A 22,744-nucleotide genomic window follows, 5' to 3' on the forward strand; every position below is an offset into this window, starting at 1 on the left:
ATAGGAGTATACTCTCAGCTCTTGGAAACTGACTCATCACAGCTACCACTGTTTTAGTAGCTGCAGTTGAGTCACAAGAGACTACTAGTGCTCTTAGTTTTTTACTAGTTTTCATGAATGTGGGTCAAACCCACAAACTTGTTGACACAGTACACAAGTCACTTGATCCACTGCATCACTTATGAAGGTCATCATATGTAGAGAAGACAGGGTAAATAAAAGGTTCCTCATATAGTAGCTACAGGGGTTATTCGCTTTCAAATACAGTTCCTAAATATGTAATCTCAATTATATTCAACATCTGCAATCAGTGTAAAACTGATCATTAAAAACCTATGGATGACAAGGTATAGTACAGTACCAAAAAATATACTAGAAAGGTTACTCAAAACATACTAAACAAAACCCCTGCCAGACACCTAATAATGAAATTTAATGCTAATTTAGACAAAAACATAACTGAAATCCACAAAACAATAGCAAACAAGTTTAATTCTTTCCATGGTGCTTATACACTTAGATAAAAAAAAAAAAATTAACCAAAGACATCCATTATATAAATGGAGTTATGTTCCTATCAGGGAAAAATTTGGCCCCCAAGACATGTTAAACTTGCATAAAAAGAACACCAAACATTACTACTGTATATACTTTACCTACTAAAAAATCCAAGTATATCCAAGAACAAAAAATCAAGTTCAGTCATATATACTAACGAATGATCACCAAGTCCCAACCCCCATCGTAAAATGGTCAACACCTGTAGTTTGCTTATAAATATTTATGGCACTTGATTCAGCTCACAACCAGAATACAGTACAATATTCTTTAAAAGCTCTCTGGGATTAGGCAAAATGGACCCTGTGAGAAAGCAAAATCTGCGAGTTTTTCATGTCAGTCCCAGGAGTGTGCAAAATACATATCCAGTATAAATAGTTATATGTATGCACATGTATGACAACATTATGTATGCATAAAAAAAGAAAATAAATATGAAATAACAAATAAATAAACAAACATGAAATAACCCTGTATGGACATTAGGTCCACACAGTGATAGTTGTGGTTGTGAGAAACATGATAGCATATAGCTAGTGATTTGGCTTTGCCAGTAAAGTAGGCTATTAAATCTGCAAAAAAAAAAAAATTCCAAAATATACCATGTTAATTATAGTGTGCATCTTATGACCTGGGAAATATGTTGCTCTGTACTGTCCTGCAGTGTTGACTCCTCTTGATCCCTGCCACACAGCTTCAGATTTATTTTATTTATTTTCCATGGCAATCCGTGAGTTTCCAAGGAACACAAGTTTTAAAACTGAGTTTTAAGGGAATACTGTACAGTATACAGTATTTAAAAAAAACCTATTTTTACTGTTTTCATGCAAATTAAAAAAAATAATAAAAATAATATACTGATAGGATTAAGTGCCACAAATATTTGCTGGTAAGTTAAATTTCAATACATACTGGCTATTCCTGCTGTCACCTGGTCTTCCCCACCTCTAACATTGTTTTCTTCACTTTCTCAGCCAAGTTTAATATCTTTCAGACAACTTAATCACAACAGTCATGCTAAACATACATACCCAGCAAAGGAGATAGAGTACATTATATAATCTTTGAATAGTAAATGATGCAGTCCAAGAAGACTATATATTGAAGGGATATACTGTATATAACTCTAAAATAGGTGCCATCACTAAATCAAGCTTGGATACTATTATCAATGAGAATCTCAAAATATTAAAAACAATCTTGTATAGTGATGTAATATAAAATACACTGGACAGAAAATATAAGGCATCCATAACTGTAGGCTCATGAATAAGTAAGGGATCATAACTATGAAACATTCTTACCATAACCAAGACATTTTGACCAGGCTGGAAACCTGCAGCTGCTGCAGCTGACCCTGGTGGTGGGTGAGGTTGATAATATCCCTGTAGCTGTTGCAGATATAATTGCTGCTGCTGCTGCATATAAAGTGCTGTCTGCTGTTGCTGATAGGCCTGCTGGGAGTAGGCTAATTTCTGAGCTTGTTGAGCTGCTGCCATACTCTGAAAGTAGGCCAAGGAAGCTGAATCCTTGTCCTTGGGAGATAACAAGGAGAACTTTTAATTTTCATTAAATCAACAATATATAAATTCCCAGCTGGAGTATGTTTTGATAACAAAGCATACACAAACTAGAAACATATTCACTAATACTGAGCACATCCATGCAAATATAAAATTATTTTTTTATTGCTCTAATTAGAAGTGTGTTCATCAATATGATGACCTTACATAAATGTTTGTCATTAATATGGCTAGATAATAAAGTAAATGTATCAGTGGAGAAAGGAAAAGGTGTACATGGAATAACCATCTGGTTACCAGCTCTTGTAAGTACAGGTGGTAAGGTGTACATCAATGATGGTATTACTGTTCCAAGACTGTTAGTATTAAGAAGAAACATGAACAAGGAGTGTTTATGGACCTTTGTGGACCCAGGCTAATCTGCAGAGGATCTCAGAACAGGTTGTAAGCCCCAGAAGTGCAATGTACATGGCTCACCAGCATGTGATACACCTTGGCACTCACCAATTGAACCCAGCAGGTGGAGATTGAATGCCTTGGCTGACAGGCCACTTGGGAGGGGATAATGCAATGACTTTACCCATCAATGCCTTGTGGGTAACCTTAAGAGGAAAAGGCTAGGGAGAAGGAAAATCCATAAGATAAACCCACTACAAGTAGGGCAATTATATGGCACAGACAAAGCTGGCTTTGATAAACCACACACCACAAAGGAAACAAGATGAAGTGTTGTACTGGCCAGATCTTTACCTAAAGAATTCTGGTAGAGAAAATTTTGCCAAAAAAAAAAATATACTGAACTATCTACAACTCATTGATGGAGAAATAATATAAAACAAAGAATTCAGAGTATAATCAGAGAAGAAAACTACTGTACTGTGATGGATACTACAGTGAAAAGCATCTAAAAACAATCTAGAGCACATCTTACATCCAGTAGTGGATTGGTAGATTAAGTGATTTATAAAATGTGAAAGATGACTATTAAACAAATACTGTATGTCCAGCAAAACCCCCATAATTAATTTGTAATGTATCAGTTTGGATTATTTTCAGAAATTCCTAACCTCAAGTTTCCAAGAGACAAAATCCCACAAAACGAACAACTATTTAAATGTAAGAAATGGACGTATTTAATAACCTATATTGTATTGCCCTAGATCCATTGCTATCACCAATTATTTCTCCGAAGTTAAACAAAATTCACCCATTCACATCTACAAATTACTAATTTTCTATATTGTTGTTTAAACAAAAAAAGGTGCAGTAATAGTATTTACTAGAAAAAAGATAAAAACACACTTTAAACTCTATGTAAAGCTGCCTCATTAGCTGATATCTTACAGTGGCAGCACAGTGTTGCCAGAGAAGGAAAATTGAATTGTACACAGCTGACAGCTAAACACTGATGTTAGGTGCTTGTGTTTTTCTTGTTCACACAAAATCTTAAATTTATATTAAAAGATTTATAATGTAAATGTTAAAAATTGCATGGATCAATTCTGGTTACTTATAATAGATGTTTCTCTTTTGTTTTTTATACCCTACCTTGCAAGGACACCACTAACGTTCACATTGTATTTTGTTTTTGAAGTGATTTGTGCTAATTTTTTTGTGACTATAAAGTGCTTTGCACATACATACATACATACATACATACATACATACATACATACATACATACATACATACATACATACATACATACATACATACATACATACATACATACATACATACATACATACATACATATATATATATATATATCCCACCTCTCGTTTATGCGGGCGTTAAGTTCTTGAAAACCACCGCCTACTCCAAAAGCGCATAAATTAAACATAATTTTCCCATAGGAACACATGTAAATGGTACAGGTTAGGGGAACCATCATATACCACACAGGGTACAAAAAGTGTTCTCACTTAAATCAAGCACGAGGCCAACATCCGAAACACGCTCTCCTCTCTGAAGGCGGGTGATCACATTTAATTTCACTTCTAATGCGATTGTTTTTCGTGCCTTTTTAGCTTTAGACACCCCAGAGGAGGCAGATGGACGTTTTCCAGACATGCTCAATGGGGAAAACAGCGTTTAACACTAAAAAAAGTACGTGATAAACACACAATATAAATGAGAGCACAGAGAAAAGGTAGTGCTGGTGTGAACTGAGAAAGCGATACGCGGGAAGTTTGCTGGACGTCGTCATTATCTTCATCATTAGTAGCAATAATCTTTATTATTACAGTATTATAATAATTATTATTATTATTAATAATATTAAATCGTTGTTGTTATGACTGCAACTTTATGTTATTAACTTACAAGCATCTCACCAGGCATCACAAGTGACTCCACTGTCAGGCGACCAGGTGAATACGTGAGGCAAATTTAAACTGTCTTGAGCGCGTTATTTCAAAAATAGGTGCATGTAAATTAGCTTTTGGTATTAATTGAACAATCGCGTTATTCCAAAAACGCTTAAATCAAATGCGCGTAAAATGCGCTGCTGTTCAAGAAATAAAGACTAAAAGCATATGTTATGCACACATATTCTGGAATATAAACATTTTCAGATTTCTAAAATCATCCCCTGATCTGGGGTGAATTTCGTCAGCCATAAGGGACTTGGGACAACCATTTTAATTGACTGTAAACTGCCAATGAATCACTTAAGCCTTCCTGGACATTCATGAGGGGACTTCAGACAGCCATAGGATTACTTCAGACTCCTTGGGAGTTTTTACTTATTAACTTTTATTTATTTATTTATGTATTTATCTTTTTTACACAAATTACCAATCACACACAGTAAACTAGCTAATAGTGTTCACAATACCAATTTTTTATAATAATTTCAATAAGCTGTTCATGGTAAAGCTATATAGATGCCTCATCTATAGCTTTACCATGAACAGTTTATTGAAATAATTATAAAAATTTGGTATTATGAACACTATTAGCTAGTTTACTGTGTGTGACTGTACTTTGAGCAGTACAATTTGAATGTACAGTAGCAAAAACAACTAACTGTGCATACTTTTGGGAAGCAATACGAGACCACGGAGGATAAATTTTGGTGTATGAGGGCTGTCACTAGTCACACGTAAAATTTTGGAGCATATCGACCCCCACCTGCACATATAGTTACTTTAGCTACTGTACAACATGGGTGAGAACAGTAGAGTATGTATGGTCTATCACAATACTGTACATTGGAAAAAAGAAATATGGTACAGCAGTTTAAATAGCAGAAGATAATTTTTTATGGCCAGCAATTTACATTAATAAAGTAAAAATAATACAATAGCTGGTACTGAATAGAATTTATCAAAAATTATTTATCAATTTTTACCTGTATGAAGTCACCCCAGGTTGCCTCAGATTTGCAATACAGTAGACCCATGACATTCGCGAGTTTGCAATTTTGATGATTTGCAGATGGTGGCTAGCTTGCAAGCCGCAGCTGGTCAGTTGTTTGGTACATGTATACAATAGTGAACTAAGGTAGTATAACTTGCTATTTGCGGTTTTACCAATTCATGCCATTTCTTGGAACCTATCCCTTGCAAATGGCAAGGGTCTACTGTACTGTATCGTAAGTCTTAATGATACATAAAGAAAAATATTTACACTTCTGGAATTGAGCTATGTTTCTGACAAAGTTTTGCAGTACTTTATTTGATTTTCCATAAAAAAAGGAATGTTAGTCATCGATTACCATTAAACACTTACAACATAACTATAAAGAGATACTTGTATGGAAAACACACATCAAAGAAGTGTTTTGTTGCCAAGTAAATTTTGTTTGCTTATTTCATCCAGCAACTACTGTATATAACATCACAACTTTCACTCAGATAATGTTCGAAGTCACCCCAGTTCACAGTATTAAGTACAGTACAGTATACCAAACAAGTATTCCCGCTGTTGCATTTTAGTAAAAAATTAAAATAATGTATAATTTTTAAATTGCTATTTTTAATACAAACCCACCAGCTATTTAGACATATGTATATAAATTTATACAATACACTCGAGTGTTTTGTTTTGCTTATACAGCTCCTCCCCAACTTACGACCACCTGCACTTATGATCTGCCTCGGTCGCACCAAAATTTTGTCATATTACGTATTTTTGAGTCCCAACTTCAGTACACAGACAAAATTTTCGTTTATAATTCACTTTAAAATGGCTGGCAAGCTTAAAAGTGAGAGTTTTGTGGTGCTGAGAAGAATAAGAAACATCCATTTTAAATTTTCTATGTATTATTTAAGCATTTTCGACTTACGGCCTGGATTTGGGTCCCTAACCCCGTCCTAAGTCGGGGAGGAGCTGTACACACATTACACAGCTGCACCGGAGATTTTGTAAGGATTACACAAACTAATATTCCCTACAGCATCATTATTAAAAATACTGTATACAGTACAGTATTCATGTATTTCCAATACAGTATTTTAGTTTCATTACAAACCCATCAGTTATCTACATAATATTTAAATACAAATGTATGGAATATTCAACAAGCCATACTATTGCTCCAGGACAAAGGAAACTTGTCTACCAAATTTAAAATCGCAGCCACATGACAACTCGTGTAGGCAGGTTTGTCTTCATGATGGGTAGATTAGTGTCTCAAATAATTTGATATGTACAGTATATACTATATAGGAATACCGACATTCACACTCGCATTTGAACCAGAAAAACTGTACTGAAAGTTGGAAAGTGGCACAGAAAACATGATTTCATACATTGAAGCACACAAGACAGAATTCAACTCCCACAATGAATTTCATGGAGTTAAGGGTCCTTGCATATAAATGAATGTGTATATGCCAAATCTTGCAATACTCCCTGTACTCAGTAAGAACTTTAATTATATTACAAAAAGTGCTAAATGCCATAATCAATGAGTGTAAGGAAGATAAACTCGTCACTTACTGGCTGACCTACATTGCTGTTGTTAAGGAACTAATATACTGTATAAAAACAATTGATAAAACACTTCAAAACCTGGAAATCTTATGTACCCTACCTTATTGGCAGAACTAAATTATTGTTGATAAACACTAATACTGTACTCAGACCCCTTGCCTGCAGAAACCAGAGGGGCTACCCACCCTGCCCCTTTATAAGCTTTGAACAATTTGGCATCATAGCATAGTCCACTCTAAGCGCCCACAAGCAATCATGCATATGATTATCAGTGTTGTTCAGAGCAGATAATCAGTTGATAAGCAAACTGAACTACAGTATACAGTACAGGCTATTTGTTTGTTATAAATGAGAACAGATGTCTTTTTTTATTATATTTCTTGAGACCATAATAAAAAATAAAAAAGCCAAGCTAATGGGTAATGAACAATATTCTCTTCACAATCCTGTATGCAACTACGTAGCAAGAACATCCTGATTTAATAGGAAATAATAATGTTCTGATTGCCCTGAAAACAGTACAAACAAAAAACTCCCAAGTTGCACTCAGAAAGGCAGTTTAAATAACCAGTGTGACCATCTTAAAATGGTTCATTTGTGAGGTCTGTACCATAAGAAACTTGAATGGTGGTTCTAGAAGTATAAGTCACCATCAAATGGAGGAGGCTGCCAAGTTGTGTTATCACACTAACATACATGCACCTGCCTGTCAACTGTTACAGGTCAACCATCTTGACATTCTGGCTTAATCTCCACTTCCTTGCCACTCCTTGCTATAAGTAGATGTCTACCATCAGTTCTCTCCTGCTACTTTGAATAAGAGCCAAGGTCATTTTATTCAGCACTTTGGGAATTCATGGCTTGGCCACACAGTTCAATGTTAAAATAAGTGTCTTCCCTAGTGCAACAATGAAATTTTACCTTCAAGCTGATTTGCAATTGTTGTTTCAAGTTATGAAGCTTCGAGTCAAAGCCATTGTATCAATGTATGTCAAAGGGGAACCTGATTCTGCAAGCCATACTTCAGTCTACATAACAGGTTGTTCAGTTTTTTAAATATTAGGGTCTCAACCTATGCAGGTTGTTTCCTAGTCAGGAAGATTCCACTTTAGTAGTTGGTTTGGAAAGTTCACTTGCATTTCCTACTGGGAATGAGCAGTCCTACAGTAATCCCTAGCCAATTCTTCATATTTTATGTTGTATGGCTTCTTTCCTACTGTCCATAATATTTAATTTAATGTAAACTCGGTAATGTAAACCATGCATTAGTATCTGCCCGTTCTTGGAGACTAGGTCCATTTAAATCTGCATTTGGTATTGTGGAGACTGAACGCATCATAACGTCTTCATATTGTCAACAGAGATAGAGAGATTACAATCAGGCAACTCGCACAAATTTCTATATTGAACAATACTACAAATGTACAGGTACTGTACTGTATATATAAAAATACAAGATTGAATATCCATCTAATGTCATCACAGCCAACCCCTGCGACAACCACCATCATCCCCGTTTCTTCCACAGCTTGTACACACAGCCATCGCCTCAGCCACCTCCAAGTGCCAATGTGAGCATCAGATGACACCACCCAGCAGTGTTGCCATCGTAGCTATTTTCACCACTAAATCTAAAGAAATTTGCCAAGGAGTATAGGGAGAAGAGAATAAATTTTTTTTTTGCTATCTGCAGATTAGATATTCAAATTTAATTTCTGCTTCAAACATTTCCCACATTGTTGCTTTGACTGATACAACAAATGAAAATATCTCGCCTAGCAGCCCAGCCCTTTACCCCACTCCTCACTCCTTTTCCTCAAAGCTTAAATCTAAAAGAACATGAATAGTGCTTCTCCAAAAAAGCAAGGAAATTAAAGTCACTGGAACAAAGTGGAATTGCTCGATTAAATTGCGAGTGCATGTAGTGTCTGTCGGCAGGCCTTTTTGCGTTAAGTCAACAGTGAGAACTATAAAGAAAAGAAAGGCTGCTATGGTGGAAAACACAATTAAGAGTGTAAGTCAATTGAAAAAGCAGAGAGCACACACTTCAGATCGTGGATATGACACACGTCAGGGAGGTACAGTCGGGGAATGTTCCGCGTAAGACACCTAGCTACAAGTTCGAACCTCTGAATGCGAGACCTATGATAGCAGGTAGTAGCCAGACACTCGCTTATCTGGTAACTGTATGAGGAGGGGAGGGGTATGGGAGTTGATGTCACAATATCAACAGCCAAACATAATGCATAGGAGCAGCATTGCTCGGGAGACTGGTGTGTGTTAAGGCCAGGCTTGTGGCATCAAGAAGGGGGACTGCTCCATGGGGGGGGTGGGGGGGGGAGCAGCAGCTTGTGCAGTATTTTTATACAGTCCGTTAAGTACTTTTTTTTTTTAAATATAGCATACACCCTGTACGTATTTTCAAACGTGAGTTCTTCTACATTATAGGACTCCAGGTATGTCTCTCAAGTGTCCCTTCCCCTAAACTTTCACTTAGCATTAGACCCAACCCTTGCCAACCATGGCTTTAACAATCATGAGAGAATTCTAGATGGTTACCCTCACAGTTGAAGTGGGATTACTGTAATATCTTTGACTATGGGATATTGCCTGCTTAATGATGATCTTACCATATACGAGACAATGTCTCAGTTCCTAAACATCAAAACTGAGGTACACCTCCACAAGAGTATTTCCTCCCAGGACTAGGGAGGTAGCAAATTTCAAGAGGGTGTGTGAGTTTTGGGGGCCAAGGGAAATGGTTATGATGGGAAGGAATAATTGTGAGAATTCGTGGTATGTATTGCTCCTCAATGGATACAACTTGGCCACTAATTCTTAAGCTTGCCGGGTTTAGTGAGCACATTTCTTAGGTTGCACAGCAGAAGGCATTACATCATAAATCCATGCTTTTATGACCATCTACCCGGTAAAATATTCTCCAACTGAAAATCTTCAAATCGATGACAATAGTGATTCGACCCTACCTGGAGTATTTTTAATAGCATAGCGAAGACATATATTTTCTCTCATAACATACTCTCAAGGGAAAATGTAATGGACCAATAAAATACTTTGCTGGCACAATAGATACTGTATGTTTTTCTTTCTTAAACACTAGTAAGATGCAAATGGAGACAAAAGATAACACAGAAGCACCCAATATGATGCAATAAAACAAGTATGACTTGTAAACATAATGGTTATCTATCACTTAAGATATAAAACAATAAATCTTGCTAGTGAACTACCAAGAAAGAGTTGAAGCTTAGGGGAATTTACACGAGCTACATGGGAAAAAATCAACTAGGGCATTAACACAACACAATAAAAAACATCATAATGGATACAGATGTAATGGCTGCACCAACATTAATATCAAGGTTTTAATTATCTTGCCAAGAAAGGCAAGGAAGAACTCGGAAGTACCATCCATATACAGTATTGGATTTATATGCGATATGAATATAATCAAAATTAAAAAATGCTTTCAGCTTTCTACAGTCTTTGTTCACCTGCAAAGCAAGATAGCTCATACATACCTCTGCATGTCTCTTCCAGCACATTACCACTGACTCCTTTAAACATAACACCCTTTCTTCACCTATGTTGTCTTCTTTCCCCATTCCCTTTTCCATTGTGACAAATATTCTCTTTTAATCTTTCTCTCTACAAATCCCTGCCACTGAAGTACTCATCAGTCATTTCCTTGACAATGTACGGCTCATCACCCCTCAATTCTACTAGACCTACACTCAATACCTATAACCTACAATTAATTCAACATGTTTTACTTGCTTGCAATGCCAAGTAGTATCACTCCTTACACACTTAACTTCACTTCACCCAAATTAATGATTCATAACATCTTTCACTTTTCAGAACTCTAGGAAATACTAACCTCATCCTCGTTTAAAATAATACCTGAATACATTATTCAAACTTTTAAATTTTCCCAATGATTCAGCAAATGTTCTGTCTAAAACACAACCATCTTTGTGTTTATATTTCTATTCATTCATTTTTATCTTGCACTCTAGATTTCCTTCAAGAGTCCCTTTATTTCCTTACTCTCCTATCAGCTTCAAGCATCAGATCAATCCACTAACAGTTTACATATTTCAATTCCGCAAACTTTATAAATAACACAAGCCATACAAAAGACAGCCTCTTTTATCTCGTACACATTAACTGTCAGTTGCTGGTTTTACTTTACTGTACTCCATTACTAACTCTGAATTAACTGGCCTCAGAAACAGTTAATACTCTATGTACAGTACTTCCCTAAACTTTTTTTTTTTACTTATAAATTTCAAGTCCTTCATAGGGTTCCATAAAAAAAATATTTGAGGGGGATGTGTGGTTTGCAGCTCCTTAAAGTATCAATTTTTGCATTTTAAAAGTTTTGTATGGTTTTATTTTAACACGGAATGAATTTTACACCATTCAAGTTCGAAAAAAAATTCTAAAAAAATTTCCTGAACTGGCTGATGATGAAGGCAGATGCCCAGGAGTGTATTAATATGAGCTGGGTGGTTCTGTCTGTATCAATGTTTTCTGCAAACCAACTACCACTGATAATATTTAATGTTTGTCTGGACTTAATTTTTCTTTTTTGACAAATTAGCAATTGAATTCTTAGTGAAGCATTTGGAGTGATATAAAAAATATATCTACAGTACCTTTCCATTTCTAAATTTGTTTCAAGACTTCCTTTTGGTACTAAATACAGTAATGTAACTTTTAAACCTCACTTGGCAAGTCGGAGGAAAAATGTTCCTCCCCCCAAAGTCACCGTGTGATTACTTTGCCTTTTTTTCTCGTTTTTAGATCCACAATAAATGGAGCCCTTAATAAATATTGTCTCATTTTGATAAGCATCACTCTCTAACAGGCCATTGCATATATTAAGGAGCAAGATAAACACCGATTTCAGTTACGATTCATAGACTTTTGGCTAAGGGGAAGCTGGAATCTTGCTCATAAAGAACAAAGGGAAAAATTATTATAATACTGTACCCCTATACCATTTATAATTTTCCCTAATAATGTCTAAAATGCTTGTGTGATACAGAGCAAGGTACAATATATGCACTAATTCTGGACAGTTTCAATGATTTTTCACCCTTTTCATTGTCTCAAATACAAGAAGAAAATGGAGGAGATATTCTAATGTCCTAAACCCCAAAGTCAAAATAAAGCACCACTTGTTTATTACAAACAAAAAAATCCAGCCCGTAACATTTTCTGGGTGTACAATACAATAGACTGTACTAATATACACGATTATGCAACAGTGACCAAGACCATGATTTAGGTGGTTTGTAATACTGTATCTGAATTCAAAGATCAAAAGTGAAAATTGTGTATGTAAGACTGCAAGAAAACTGATCACCAAGTAAAACAACAATATATAAAACAATCACAAACAAGGCACTTTGTAGCTAAATACCTTTTACATCAGTCTGTAGGACAAAACTAAGCAGTAATTATGATATTAAGTAAGATATAAAACAGCTGAGCATAAAAATCTTCTGGGCAAGGTAAGTCAAGAGAAAGATTCAAACTGCAACCTTATGTCAAAGTCTGTAACAGAAATGAATGCTGTGTGAGAGACTATTTATAAAATCATCTTGAATATGTAGTTATAGTAAGGAACACTAAAAAAATTTAATAAAATAAAAAAAATAAAAAATAAAATAAAATGCATCTGCATATCCTATGATTACAGAAGTTGCTCCTTCAATTTTGTAGTAGCTAGATAGAAGTGAAATATCTTAAAGTAAAGGATCTGAGACCAAAGTATAACCTTCCATCATTCAAATGTGGAAAAATGTATTGTGGCCAAAGTGACTGAGAACACCTTCAAGAAACAATACTTCAGTGTGGAAGATGAGCCAAGAAAAAATGCTCTTTGTGGGGCATTTTTTTCACAAGTATACCCATCTGTGCAAATGATAAGTGGCAAGTTTGCCATGTTATACAATGAAACAAATATTCTTACTGTACTTCTAAAATTTTCACAATAATAGCTCTCAACTAAATAATAAAAGAAATACTAGCTATTTTCTAAGCTAAGATCACTATTTTAAATGCCACTTCTATGTGGTAATAAATGGCATATCTTTAATGTCTTTCCATGAGTGAACTTCATTGCACAGTATTTTAAGCAAGCAGCTTTCTTTCATGATGCAAGACATATCAATCATAACGAGAAGGTTCAAACATGAAAAGATACCACAAATGCCTAGCTTACTAGCCAAACTACATCACCAAACTTTATCTGTTAATTTATTTTGTCCCTTGCCAGTCATAACTGCATGCATTAAAAAATAAAATTTTCCCCCATATCACAATTACCCAAGCACATCTATCAAAGTCACTTCCAAAATAGTGTTGCTTATACTGTATATTTGTGGATCAGTGAATGCGAGTACAGTACCTATATCTTAGTACAGTGTATCATAATACCCCTGTATATGGTGATATTCATTCATATACAGAACAATCAAACTATTTCACATTTCAATGTCTTCTTACAATCACAATCTTTGATGAAAAAAGAAACACTACATAATGCAAAATTCTTATGTAGTCATCACAATGGGAGATATCTAATATCTTATGAGACTTCAATATCTTATTCATAAGATAGGGTATGTTCTTTGTTTTAAACATTCCAGGTAGCACATGAATTTGAGGTTATCCAATTACAGTTAACACCATTATCTTTGGAGTGACTTCTGAGAGACTTATGTTAAAGACGATGGCTAGATTGATTACATGCATATAAAATAAGCAGCAACTCCATCTATCACCTCACTTATCACACACACTTATATTACATCATGACCATACATGCAGAAAACCCATATTTGTCAAAGTCTGGATATATATATAAAACTGAAGTGGCTCGAGTAAAAACCACACAAACGAAAGCAATTTCTTATTCACAGAATTGAATAATTTCTCACAATTGCCAAGACAAATGAGGGTTCTGCAAGTGCCACTTTGCTTCACACATGAGAAACGGCTCACAATGTACTGCTTCCAGGGGTGAATTTGAATGCTGTACACTACTGTTTATTCATTTAAGCAGCCTGTGGATTCCTTAGTTCTATCTACCTACAAAGAGATAGATAAATCCAGTCTTATATCTACTAAAGACATAATACGGGAACATTGAAGGCCTTGGTTAATATTTCTCATGTATCAATGTACTGTACCAAGGAATAAAAAAATCAAGAGAAAACTTTACTCGAAATTACACCTAATATATAATTCACACAAACACAGAAGTATTACTTTAAATTACTCAAATATTTAAAAGTTTCCTTTACAGTATTGTGGAAAGTTTCAATCAAATTTGTCAAAATTGTATGGCCTTTAAAGCGAATTATGATTCAACGCAAATAACATACAGGCAACCTTCATGTACCAAATCTTCAAAGTGAAATTACATTACTGTATACAAATAAGCAATGTGTAATCTAGAATATCTTGAACTCTTCTATCATCAAATTCAGATTGTAAGTATTTCATTCATTTCCAATTCACAAATTCCTATGAATAATAAAGGCTTAACAAAGTATTCCATGAAAGTGAGTACAGTAACAATAGAATTTTGGGAATGCCCTGTACAACTAAAGTACTCAGAATATTTTACCACAATTAAAATAATGTACTTGTACTAATTAAACGCAAGTCAAGTGCGTACTGTACTGTATTGTGCATCTACTAATTACAGAATAATATTCATTCACAAAATTCTACAACTGTGGAATCTATTACTGTACAAAGCATTTTTAGGCATTTATGTCACGCTTTCACTTCTATAGTTACTACTCATTTTCCGTTGACTTGATAAGGCCCATTTTGTCTAAATATAAAAACTACATCAACACCAAAACTACACAAAACTAAAGAATTCTATTCAATACAACAGAATTCCAAGTTCGCACAGAAAGCCGCAGACAGATATCCTCTAAAAAGTAACACTTCACTAGCTCGATTTACAATGTCAAGTTTCGAACTTATGAAACAGTAAAACTGTGCGACATCTGCGACTGGTACGGACCCCCGTTGCGCAATGAATAAGACCCTATTAAAGAAAGTCTTACCTACAGTCGGATCTCTGCACTATCGATGAAATGGGCGAATACATATTATCGGTGCCAGACGATCAGTCTCTGTCGAGATCCATCTCATAAATGAGTTACATCACATGCGCAGTGGCCCTGACAGCTCAGTTCATCCGACTCAGTTGGCTCCCATTTAACAGCTGAACTGACTGGCAGATGACCTGTCATTAGCAAAGTTGGCGAGGTATTATTCTGTTGATTCATTTTCACATGAAACAAGTTGAGCAACAACCATGCTTAATGTTTCCATACAAAATTGGAAATGTATAAAAAAGGCACCTCTGAACACCAAAATAGCAGCAGTCTATTTAGCATTCCAACCATACTTTATGATCTTTAGATAAAATTTAGGGTGTGAAATGCAAAATACATGTGTGGGAGGATATAAGGAACTCAAAATAAATGGTTGCAATGGAATGAACATGAGAAAGGCTAGCAACAAGAGATTTTAAGGCCAATAGAATTAGGTTTGGAAAAATTACAAAAATACTGTAAGTACCTTTTCAATGACTAATCAAGTTCAGACATGAATGCCAACTGCAAAGCTTGCATATCCTTCATTTGTCTAAGCTTTGTGCAAAAAGTAAAATAAAAGCCATTCTAACATTTTCTAGAACAAGATAAACTGTCATCTTTAACAAATGTGCTGCAGATTTGACAGACTTGCTGTATAGAAATTAAGGAATCTTATTAAACTTTAAATTAATAGAAAAATATATTTACAACTCAAAAATAATAAATTGAAATAAAAGGATTGACTATTCATGTAAAGGAATGCATTACCAATGACAAACTATACAAATCATAGAAAGGTTGAATTTTATGATGAAAAAACAGAAATACAGTAATACCAATCAGTATCAAACTGTTTTGGAGGTAAAGATGCGTAACTTCTTAATGGAGGAGTGGGTGCTCGATAAAACAGGAGAGAATGGGAAGGGAAACAGAGAGAGCAAAAGCAGAAAAGGTACAGTACCAGAATATGGGTAAGATGAAAGCGTGACTCATTCTATATGCATTGATTACCGGTATTTGATATTCTTATGCCTTTTCCCGTTTAATGCAAGATAGCCTGTAGATAAGAACACGAATGACCCCCCGTTTACAGCACCACTTCTCTAGCTTCGACTAATTATAGCAGCACCCACACAAAGATAAAGAAAGCAACCCCCCCCCCAATCATAATAAAAAACCTGTAAATGGAAACAGAATCCTCCAACCATTTCAACACATTTTTCTACTTACAAGAAAATAAGATAAAAAAAGAATGGTTACACAAGGAACCTTAGCCAGACACTTTATATGGTAGGTGAAAAAAAAAAGCCTGGATTTACAAGCGATATAAAGGACACGCAAATCCAGTGCTTCCCAGTTGTACTTCTGTCCAACACATCCCCAAATGCATTTGAAAAACACAGATCTCATCTTGGGATGGAGTTCTTGAGTTGGTAGAGGTACAGTCTTACTTAAAAGTTTGTTAACTCCCCCAGCCAGCTATTGCTGCACTGCCTGCTTCAGATGTATGAACTCGAGTCTGTTACTTCGAACCTTTAGATTCATTCGTATTGGTTTCATGTTTTGGTTCGTACGGAGACAGTTTCAAACATCTGAAGCAGGTAGTGCAGCAAGAGCTGGCTGGGAGAGTTAAACTTTTGGGTAAGACTGTACCATACTATTTAAACTATCTTAAATGGGGCTCAGATGCTGGCCGGTCCACATCACCAACTACAGCTAGTTTTGCTATGATTTTCTCAACTCCAACCAAAAACAGTTTGGGTTTCTCCATATTTTCTTTTGATTTACTTGTTTCAGACTGAACAGTAGTGACTGCTGCTTAAATAAAAAATAGAAAGAAAAAAAGTTTTGCTGTAACTTAATGGAAATTTATGCATACAAGGTAAAATTTATAATTTAATTCAAGATGATATTTACTGTACTTTCATAATCAAACTATACCTAAATAGATTAAGTAGTATACAACACAGTATATACTGAATACAGTACTGTATATACAATTGTAAAAAGAACACTGAAACTGCTTTTTCCATAAATCAATAATTGAGGAAACTTAATCAATGTGTACACTTGCTCCAAAATTTATCTATGATTTTGTGCTAAACAATATGCGAACGGACAATGGCTTTTGACAACCCTACCGAGACAATAGAGTTGCAGCGTTCATTTTGAAATTCTTCGACTTTTTGGAGCGAGTGCACCATTAAGGAATTTTCTCATCCAGAATTAACTGGAGATAAAACAACTCCCCAAATTCAAATAATGCAAGCTGTGTGTTTAAAGCAGTTTAGCCACAGGGTATACCTACAAATTTCAAACTAACACTTTTTAGAACACAGACTGACCATGTTTGCCTACAGAACTATACACAGTACAATATACAATGCCTGTATACAGTATAATGTATATTTGTTTTAACCCTAATGTTTCTTTTTCCAAAGTTCCACAACTACTAAATGTATAATTTACTAAATACAATGGTCCCTCGGTTAACGAACGGTCCAATTAACGAAATTTTGGTTAATGAATTAGCTCCCATAAGGATTTTCAGTTCGATTAACGAAAACCTTACAAGAAACAGGTTTTGCTGTGCGCATCAGCTGATCAGCTAGTCCGCCAATACAGTAATCGGTTCTATGTTTACATTCGTTTCCAGTGGAGTATATATCAGGAAGGTTATGCTCTAATATTTTTGCATTTTTTATATTAAAATTATTAGTCATTCTAAAATTTAGTTGCCATATTGATAATATATGCAGTACAGAGAACTAGTTTTTGTGTGCCCATCAGCCGCTTGACTCGCCCACCAAAGCGTCTCTGTTTAACTTTGTTTACAGTGGAGGAAACCTCGAGTTTGTTGGTCTCCAGAATATTTTTAAATTTTTACATTAAAATTATTGGTCTGTTGTGACATAAATAATGCACTTTGTGAAAATGCCCAAGCAAGTATGCATGTTTGGGGAAGGCCCCAATAAGCAGAAAGTGCCTTACCATGAAGGATAAACTTCAAATGTGAGACATGGTTGACAATAAATGCCCTGTTCCAGAAAAAAGGCAGAAATTTGGAACTCTGAATTTACTGAATGCATATCATAAGTGTAATCCACTTTATCTCCACTGAAAGGGAGTCATACACACCCGCATAATCTTCACTACATAAAACATGTTGCCACAGCTGTGGCATTGATATGAGTAAGTTGCCACTGATTTATGAAATGAAACTGTAAAAGCTGTGACAAAATAATTTCAGAATAGGTTACTGTACTCTATTGTGACTTCGAAATAAAGGGATAATATAAAACTAGTTGCAAAAAAGAAAATGGAAAAGCATGAAAGTGAACGGTATTCATTGCGAGAGATGAACTTGTGTATCGTTGCGTCACTCTCCCTAATGTGACATCACAACATAAACGGAATAGCAGCCACGTGTCTCTCGGCAGTTACTGGCTGAACTTGTCCACTCTTGCCGTCACCCAAACGATGTTTCAAGGATGGAAGGAGCTATTTTTGTACATTAAATACTGTATGTACTATTGTATTTCATGATGTGCTATGTATTTTCATTATTATAGCAATTTTTACTAAATTTTGGCATACAATATGTAAAATACAAAATAATGAGTGATTGGAACCTATTCCCTTTTACTCATTGTTAAATCTACCTATGATCATAAAATTCCTGAGCACGAAGAGGATTTTGGGAGCATATCCATGTCATTGCCACATATACAGTATACTACGGTATGTACTTCGGGACTTGGGAACCTTCAAAAATCTTTTGTGGCTCTGAAAGCTTCTAGAATCCAGAACCTTGCCTACATCTATTAACATTTTAAATAAAAACAACTGAATTTACAGAAAGTATATCATATGTATGATCATTTTATTTCAAAAAATTTATTATGAACTTATATAAGTCAATCTGTGCTACTGTAATATGGTGACTGTTGCTGTAAGTAGTTGTGCTTCCCCGCTGATATGGATGTTCAAATAATGGATTCCGTCTGTGTAACGCCATCACTGTGGCTTAATTAGTCCGGTAGCCCCCCCCCCCCATTTTTTGTTACTGTATTTCATGCCTAATTACAGACTTGTATTCAAAGACCTGGGAACATTTAGAGAAGCTAACTCATAAGCAGTAAAATAAACTGCACAATGGTAAGTGGGTGATCTTTGATTACCTCAGGGAGGTGTAACCCTGTCTTGCCAGCTATGGTGGGCACTTGTAAGTCCTACATATAATGTCCAATTCACACTGTCAGTGTCAATTGGTGATAGAAGGGGATCCAAACGTAAGGGCATCCAAACGTAAAACTTCCTTCACATTTGCCTAATGTTAACCAGGACACCATGCCATCAGGTAATCACAGTTAACCCAATCAAGAGTGGAATATGGCCTTATGTTGATGAGGAATGCCACAGATTGAATGCAATATCTAAAGATAATCAGCTTGGGTAATGGTAAGATACCAAATTGTGAAGATTCCTTAACAACCAAGGTCTCTGTATGTTAGCAAAATGACATTCTGAAGTAGCTCCCAAAGACAATTTATATTGCCTCTCATTTTATTTACATCACATTTATTTGCTGTAAAGCAAAGAGCAAAACCACAAGATAATGTAAAATTACCCACGGCTTTGAAAATAAATGTATAAATGAACAAAAAAAAAAGAGAATAACAGCATTTGTTTAGAGGAGGGTTACATGCATCCGATAAATTTGGGGGAATACGGTATCAAACATGTTAAGTTACCTTCAAATATGATGGCCACTATCCACAATGATGTAGTCATATAACATTATCATACCTTAATACCATACTATACCATACCCCACGGTTCATGTGTAAAAAAAAAAAAAAAAAAAAAAAATTACAGTAAAGAATCCTGCTGTCGCATTGTCAAAATGTGTTCTATCATTTTATTCTTCGTCATGGGTCACAATGCAACTCGGAGAAAACTTGTAGCATGGCACAAGGAGTTGAACCCTGAAACTCGTATTACAGTACATAATAAAATAAACTGTTTCAATTCAATATATTATTGTGAGGATCACCCTAGTACAGATGGCTCCCATTATTCGTTGGAGTTACATCCTAAAATAGAGGAATACTGAAATGACTATTAGCAAAGAAATAATGTAATAAAGAGGATTATGTTCCTTTGATATGAATAATGTACAGGGACTATAAGTGTGTTACCTTACATATGCCCAGTGAAGCTGTACACTGTCTAAAACGACCAAGAACACCAATCATCAAATGTAGTGTTTAGATTCATACAGTACAATTAATAAATTTCTTAATATCTGGTGGGTTTGTATTGAAAATATATATTAATAGTAATTTATGAAAAACACTAAGAATTTTCTTAAATGTGCTTGGAAGGAATATTAGTGTGTACAGTACTGCACACCATTTATGTTAGCTAGGAGCAGCTACACACCATGGGACAAGTTCTTTAGCTATCCAATAAGGTAGGTAGGTCATATTAAACTGCCATCTTTTGAGAATTCTTAAGAAATGCCACTTTTCACAGAATACAGTAATCCAGTGTTTTTCGCATGTTTTTTTATCGCGGTTTTCACCATTCGCATTTTTTTTACTCAGAAATTATATACAGCTCCTCCCAGACTTACAACGGGGTTAGAGACCCAAATCCAGGTCGTAAGTCGAAATGATCGTAAGTCGAAAATGCTTAAATAATACATAGAAAATCTAAAATGGGTGTCTCTTTTTCTTCTCAGCACCACAAAACTCTCACTTTTAAGCTTGCCAGCCATTTTAAAGTGAATTACAAACGAAAATTTTCTGTGTACTGACGTTGGGACTCGAAAATACGAAATTTGACAAAATTTTGGTACGACTGAGGCAGTTCGTAAGTCGAGTAGGTCGTAAGTCAGGGAGGAGTTGTACAAAATATATAATATATCCTTTAAAAAAAAATTAATTAAATTTTGCGCCATTTTCGATATTCCCGTGCGGTGCGGCAAACAGACACCACCCTTTCCCGCCTCAGACACCCACTGCTCCAAGAAGCCTCAGTCCACCTGTGCCTACCGTACTGTGAACACTACTGTGACTGCGTGAGGGCGGGCAGACGCCTGGACAGCAGGGAGAGGCTGGCAATGAGGGTGTTACCGACTTCAGCGAAATATAAAATAAAATTTTACGTGTAAATAAACATTTTTGGTATATAAATGTGTCTACGTTTTTCAATTATTACACTACAATATGATTAGTTTCGAATAATGATGTTAGTAAATGCCGGCACAGTGCATCAGTGTGACCACTGGGCTGTGAGTGGAGAGCATGGCGTGGTTAAGTGCATGACCTACTCGAGCTGTTTGGTGGCTACAGTGATTCCTAAAAGAGTATTAGCAGTTTGGGCTTTTCGCAGGGGTTTCAGGAATGTAATTTCCACGAAAAACACGGGATTACTGTACTCTACTTGCCATATACAATATACAGTGGTCCCTCCATTAACGAACGGTCCAATTAACGAAATTTCGGTTACGGAATTAGCTCCCATAAGGTTTTTCAATTCCATTAACGAACAAAACTTTGATTAACAAAAGCCTTACAAAAAACACGCATTGTTGTGCGCATCAGCTGATCGTAAAGTGGAGTGAACATCAAGTTTGTTGGTCTCTTGAATATTTTTGCATTTTTACATTAAAATTATTGGTCATTCTGAAAATTATTTGACATATTGATAATATACAGTGCAGAAATTATGAAACATGAAGAAGGCATTAGAACCAATCCACTCTGTAAAGAATATGGCATGTCATCACTGACTGCCTCTACAATCAGCTGTTTGATATGTAAGCAAAGCTGCCGGGAATACGACATACACACCTCAAAGTAAGTTGAATATAATACTGTACTGTATTCTATTTTTTTTTTTTATTATTATACAGTATACCGCACAGTACAGTACAGTACTGTATTTAGTTTAATTTAATGTTTCGTTAATTCTATTACCGGTATACAGTACTTTGTATGTACTTTTTCTGCGAGTTGGAACCAATTACCCAATATCCCATTGAAATAATATTCAGTTTACGAAATTTTCCGTAAACGAACGACTCTGTGGAACCAATTGTGTTCGTTAATCGAGGGACCACTGTACTGTATTATGATATTCCAGTCAAATGAAGGCCAGAGAAAAATTTTGGGCAATTTTATTTTTCTTCATTATACAGCTCCTCCCCGACTTACGACCACCCGGACATACGACCGCCTCAGTCGTACCAAAATTGTCAAATTACGTATTTTCGAGTCACGTCAGTGATTGCACTGTGTACTGATAAAATTTTCGTTTGTAATTCACTTTAAAAAGGCTGGCAAGCATTAAAGTGAGTTTTGTGGTGCTGAGAAGAAAAAGACACCCATTTTAGATTTTCTAGGTATTATTTAAGCATTTTCGACTAACCCTGTCGTAAGTCGGGTAGGAGCTGTACGTACAGTACTTGGTCTCACTACCACTCCAGTATAAATATGTAAATTCTTAAGCAATGAATGGGTAAAACCATTGTTATTAGACCCTGCTGTCCAGCCTTTG

The 22,744-nt window shown here is 35.5% G+C and overlaps 1 protein-coding gene across 4 annotated transcripts in view; it reads right to left on the reverse strand.

Annotated features, from left to right (window-relative positions):
- Window positions 1–22,744, reverse strand: part of LOC121861425 (DAZ-associated protein 2-like) — a 64,391-nt gene that overhangs the window by 2,463 nt on the left and 39,184 nt on the right. For 2 of the 4 annotated variants that reach the window (XM_042359145.1, XM_042359143.1), the window contains one exon: window positions 1,863–2,060. In XM_042359145.1, coding sequence (XP_042215079.1) covers window positions 1,863–2,060 — 198 coding nt within the window. Of the gene's footprint in view, window positions 1–1,862; window positions 2,094–22,744 lie in introns of all 4 variants that reach the window. The other 2 variants (XM_042359144.1, XM_042359142.1) reach the window with 1 other exon arrangement.

The sequence above is a fragment of the Homarus americanus genome, unplaced genomic scaffold, assembly GCF_018991925.1.
Source record: "Homarus americanus isolate GMGI-L3 unplaced genomic scaffold, GMGI_Hamer_2.0 scaffold24260, whole genome shotgun sequence".
Taxonomy (NCBI): Eukaryota; Metazoa; Arthropoda; class Malacostraca; order Decapoda; family Nephropidae; genus Homarus; species Homarus americanus.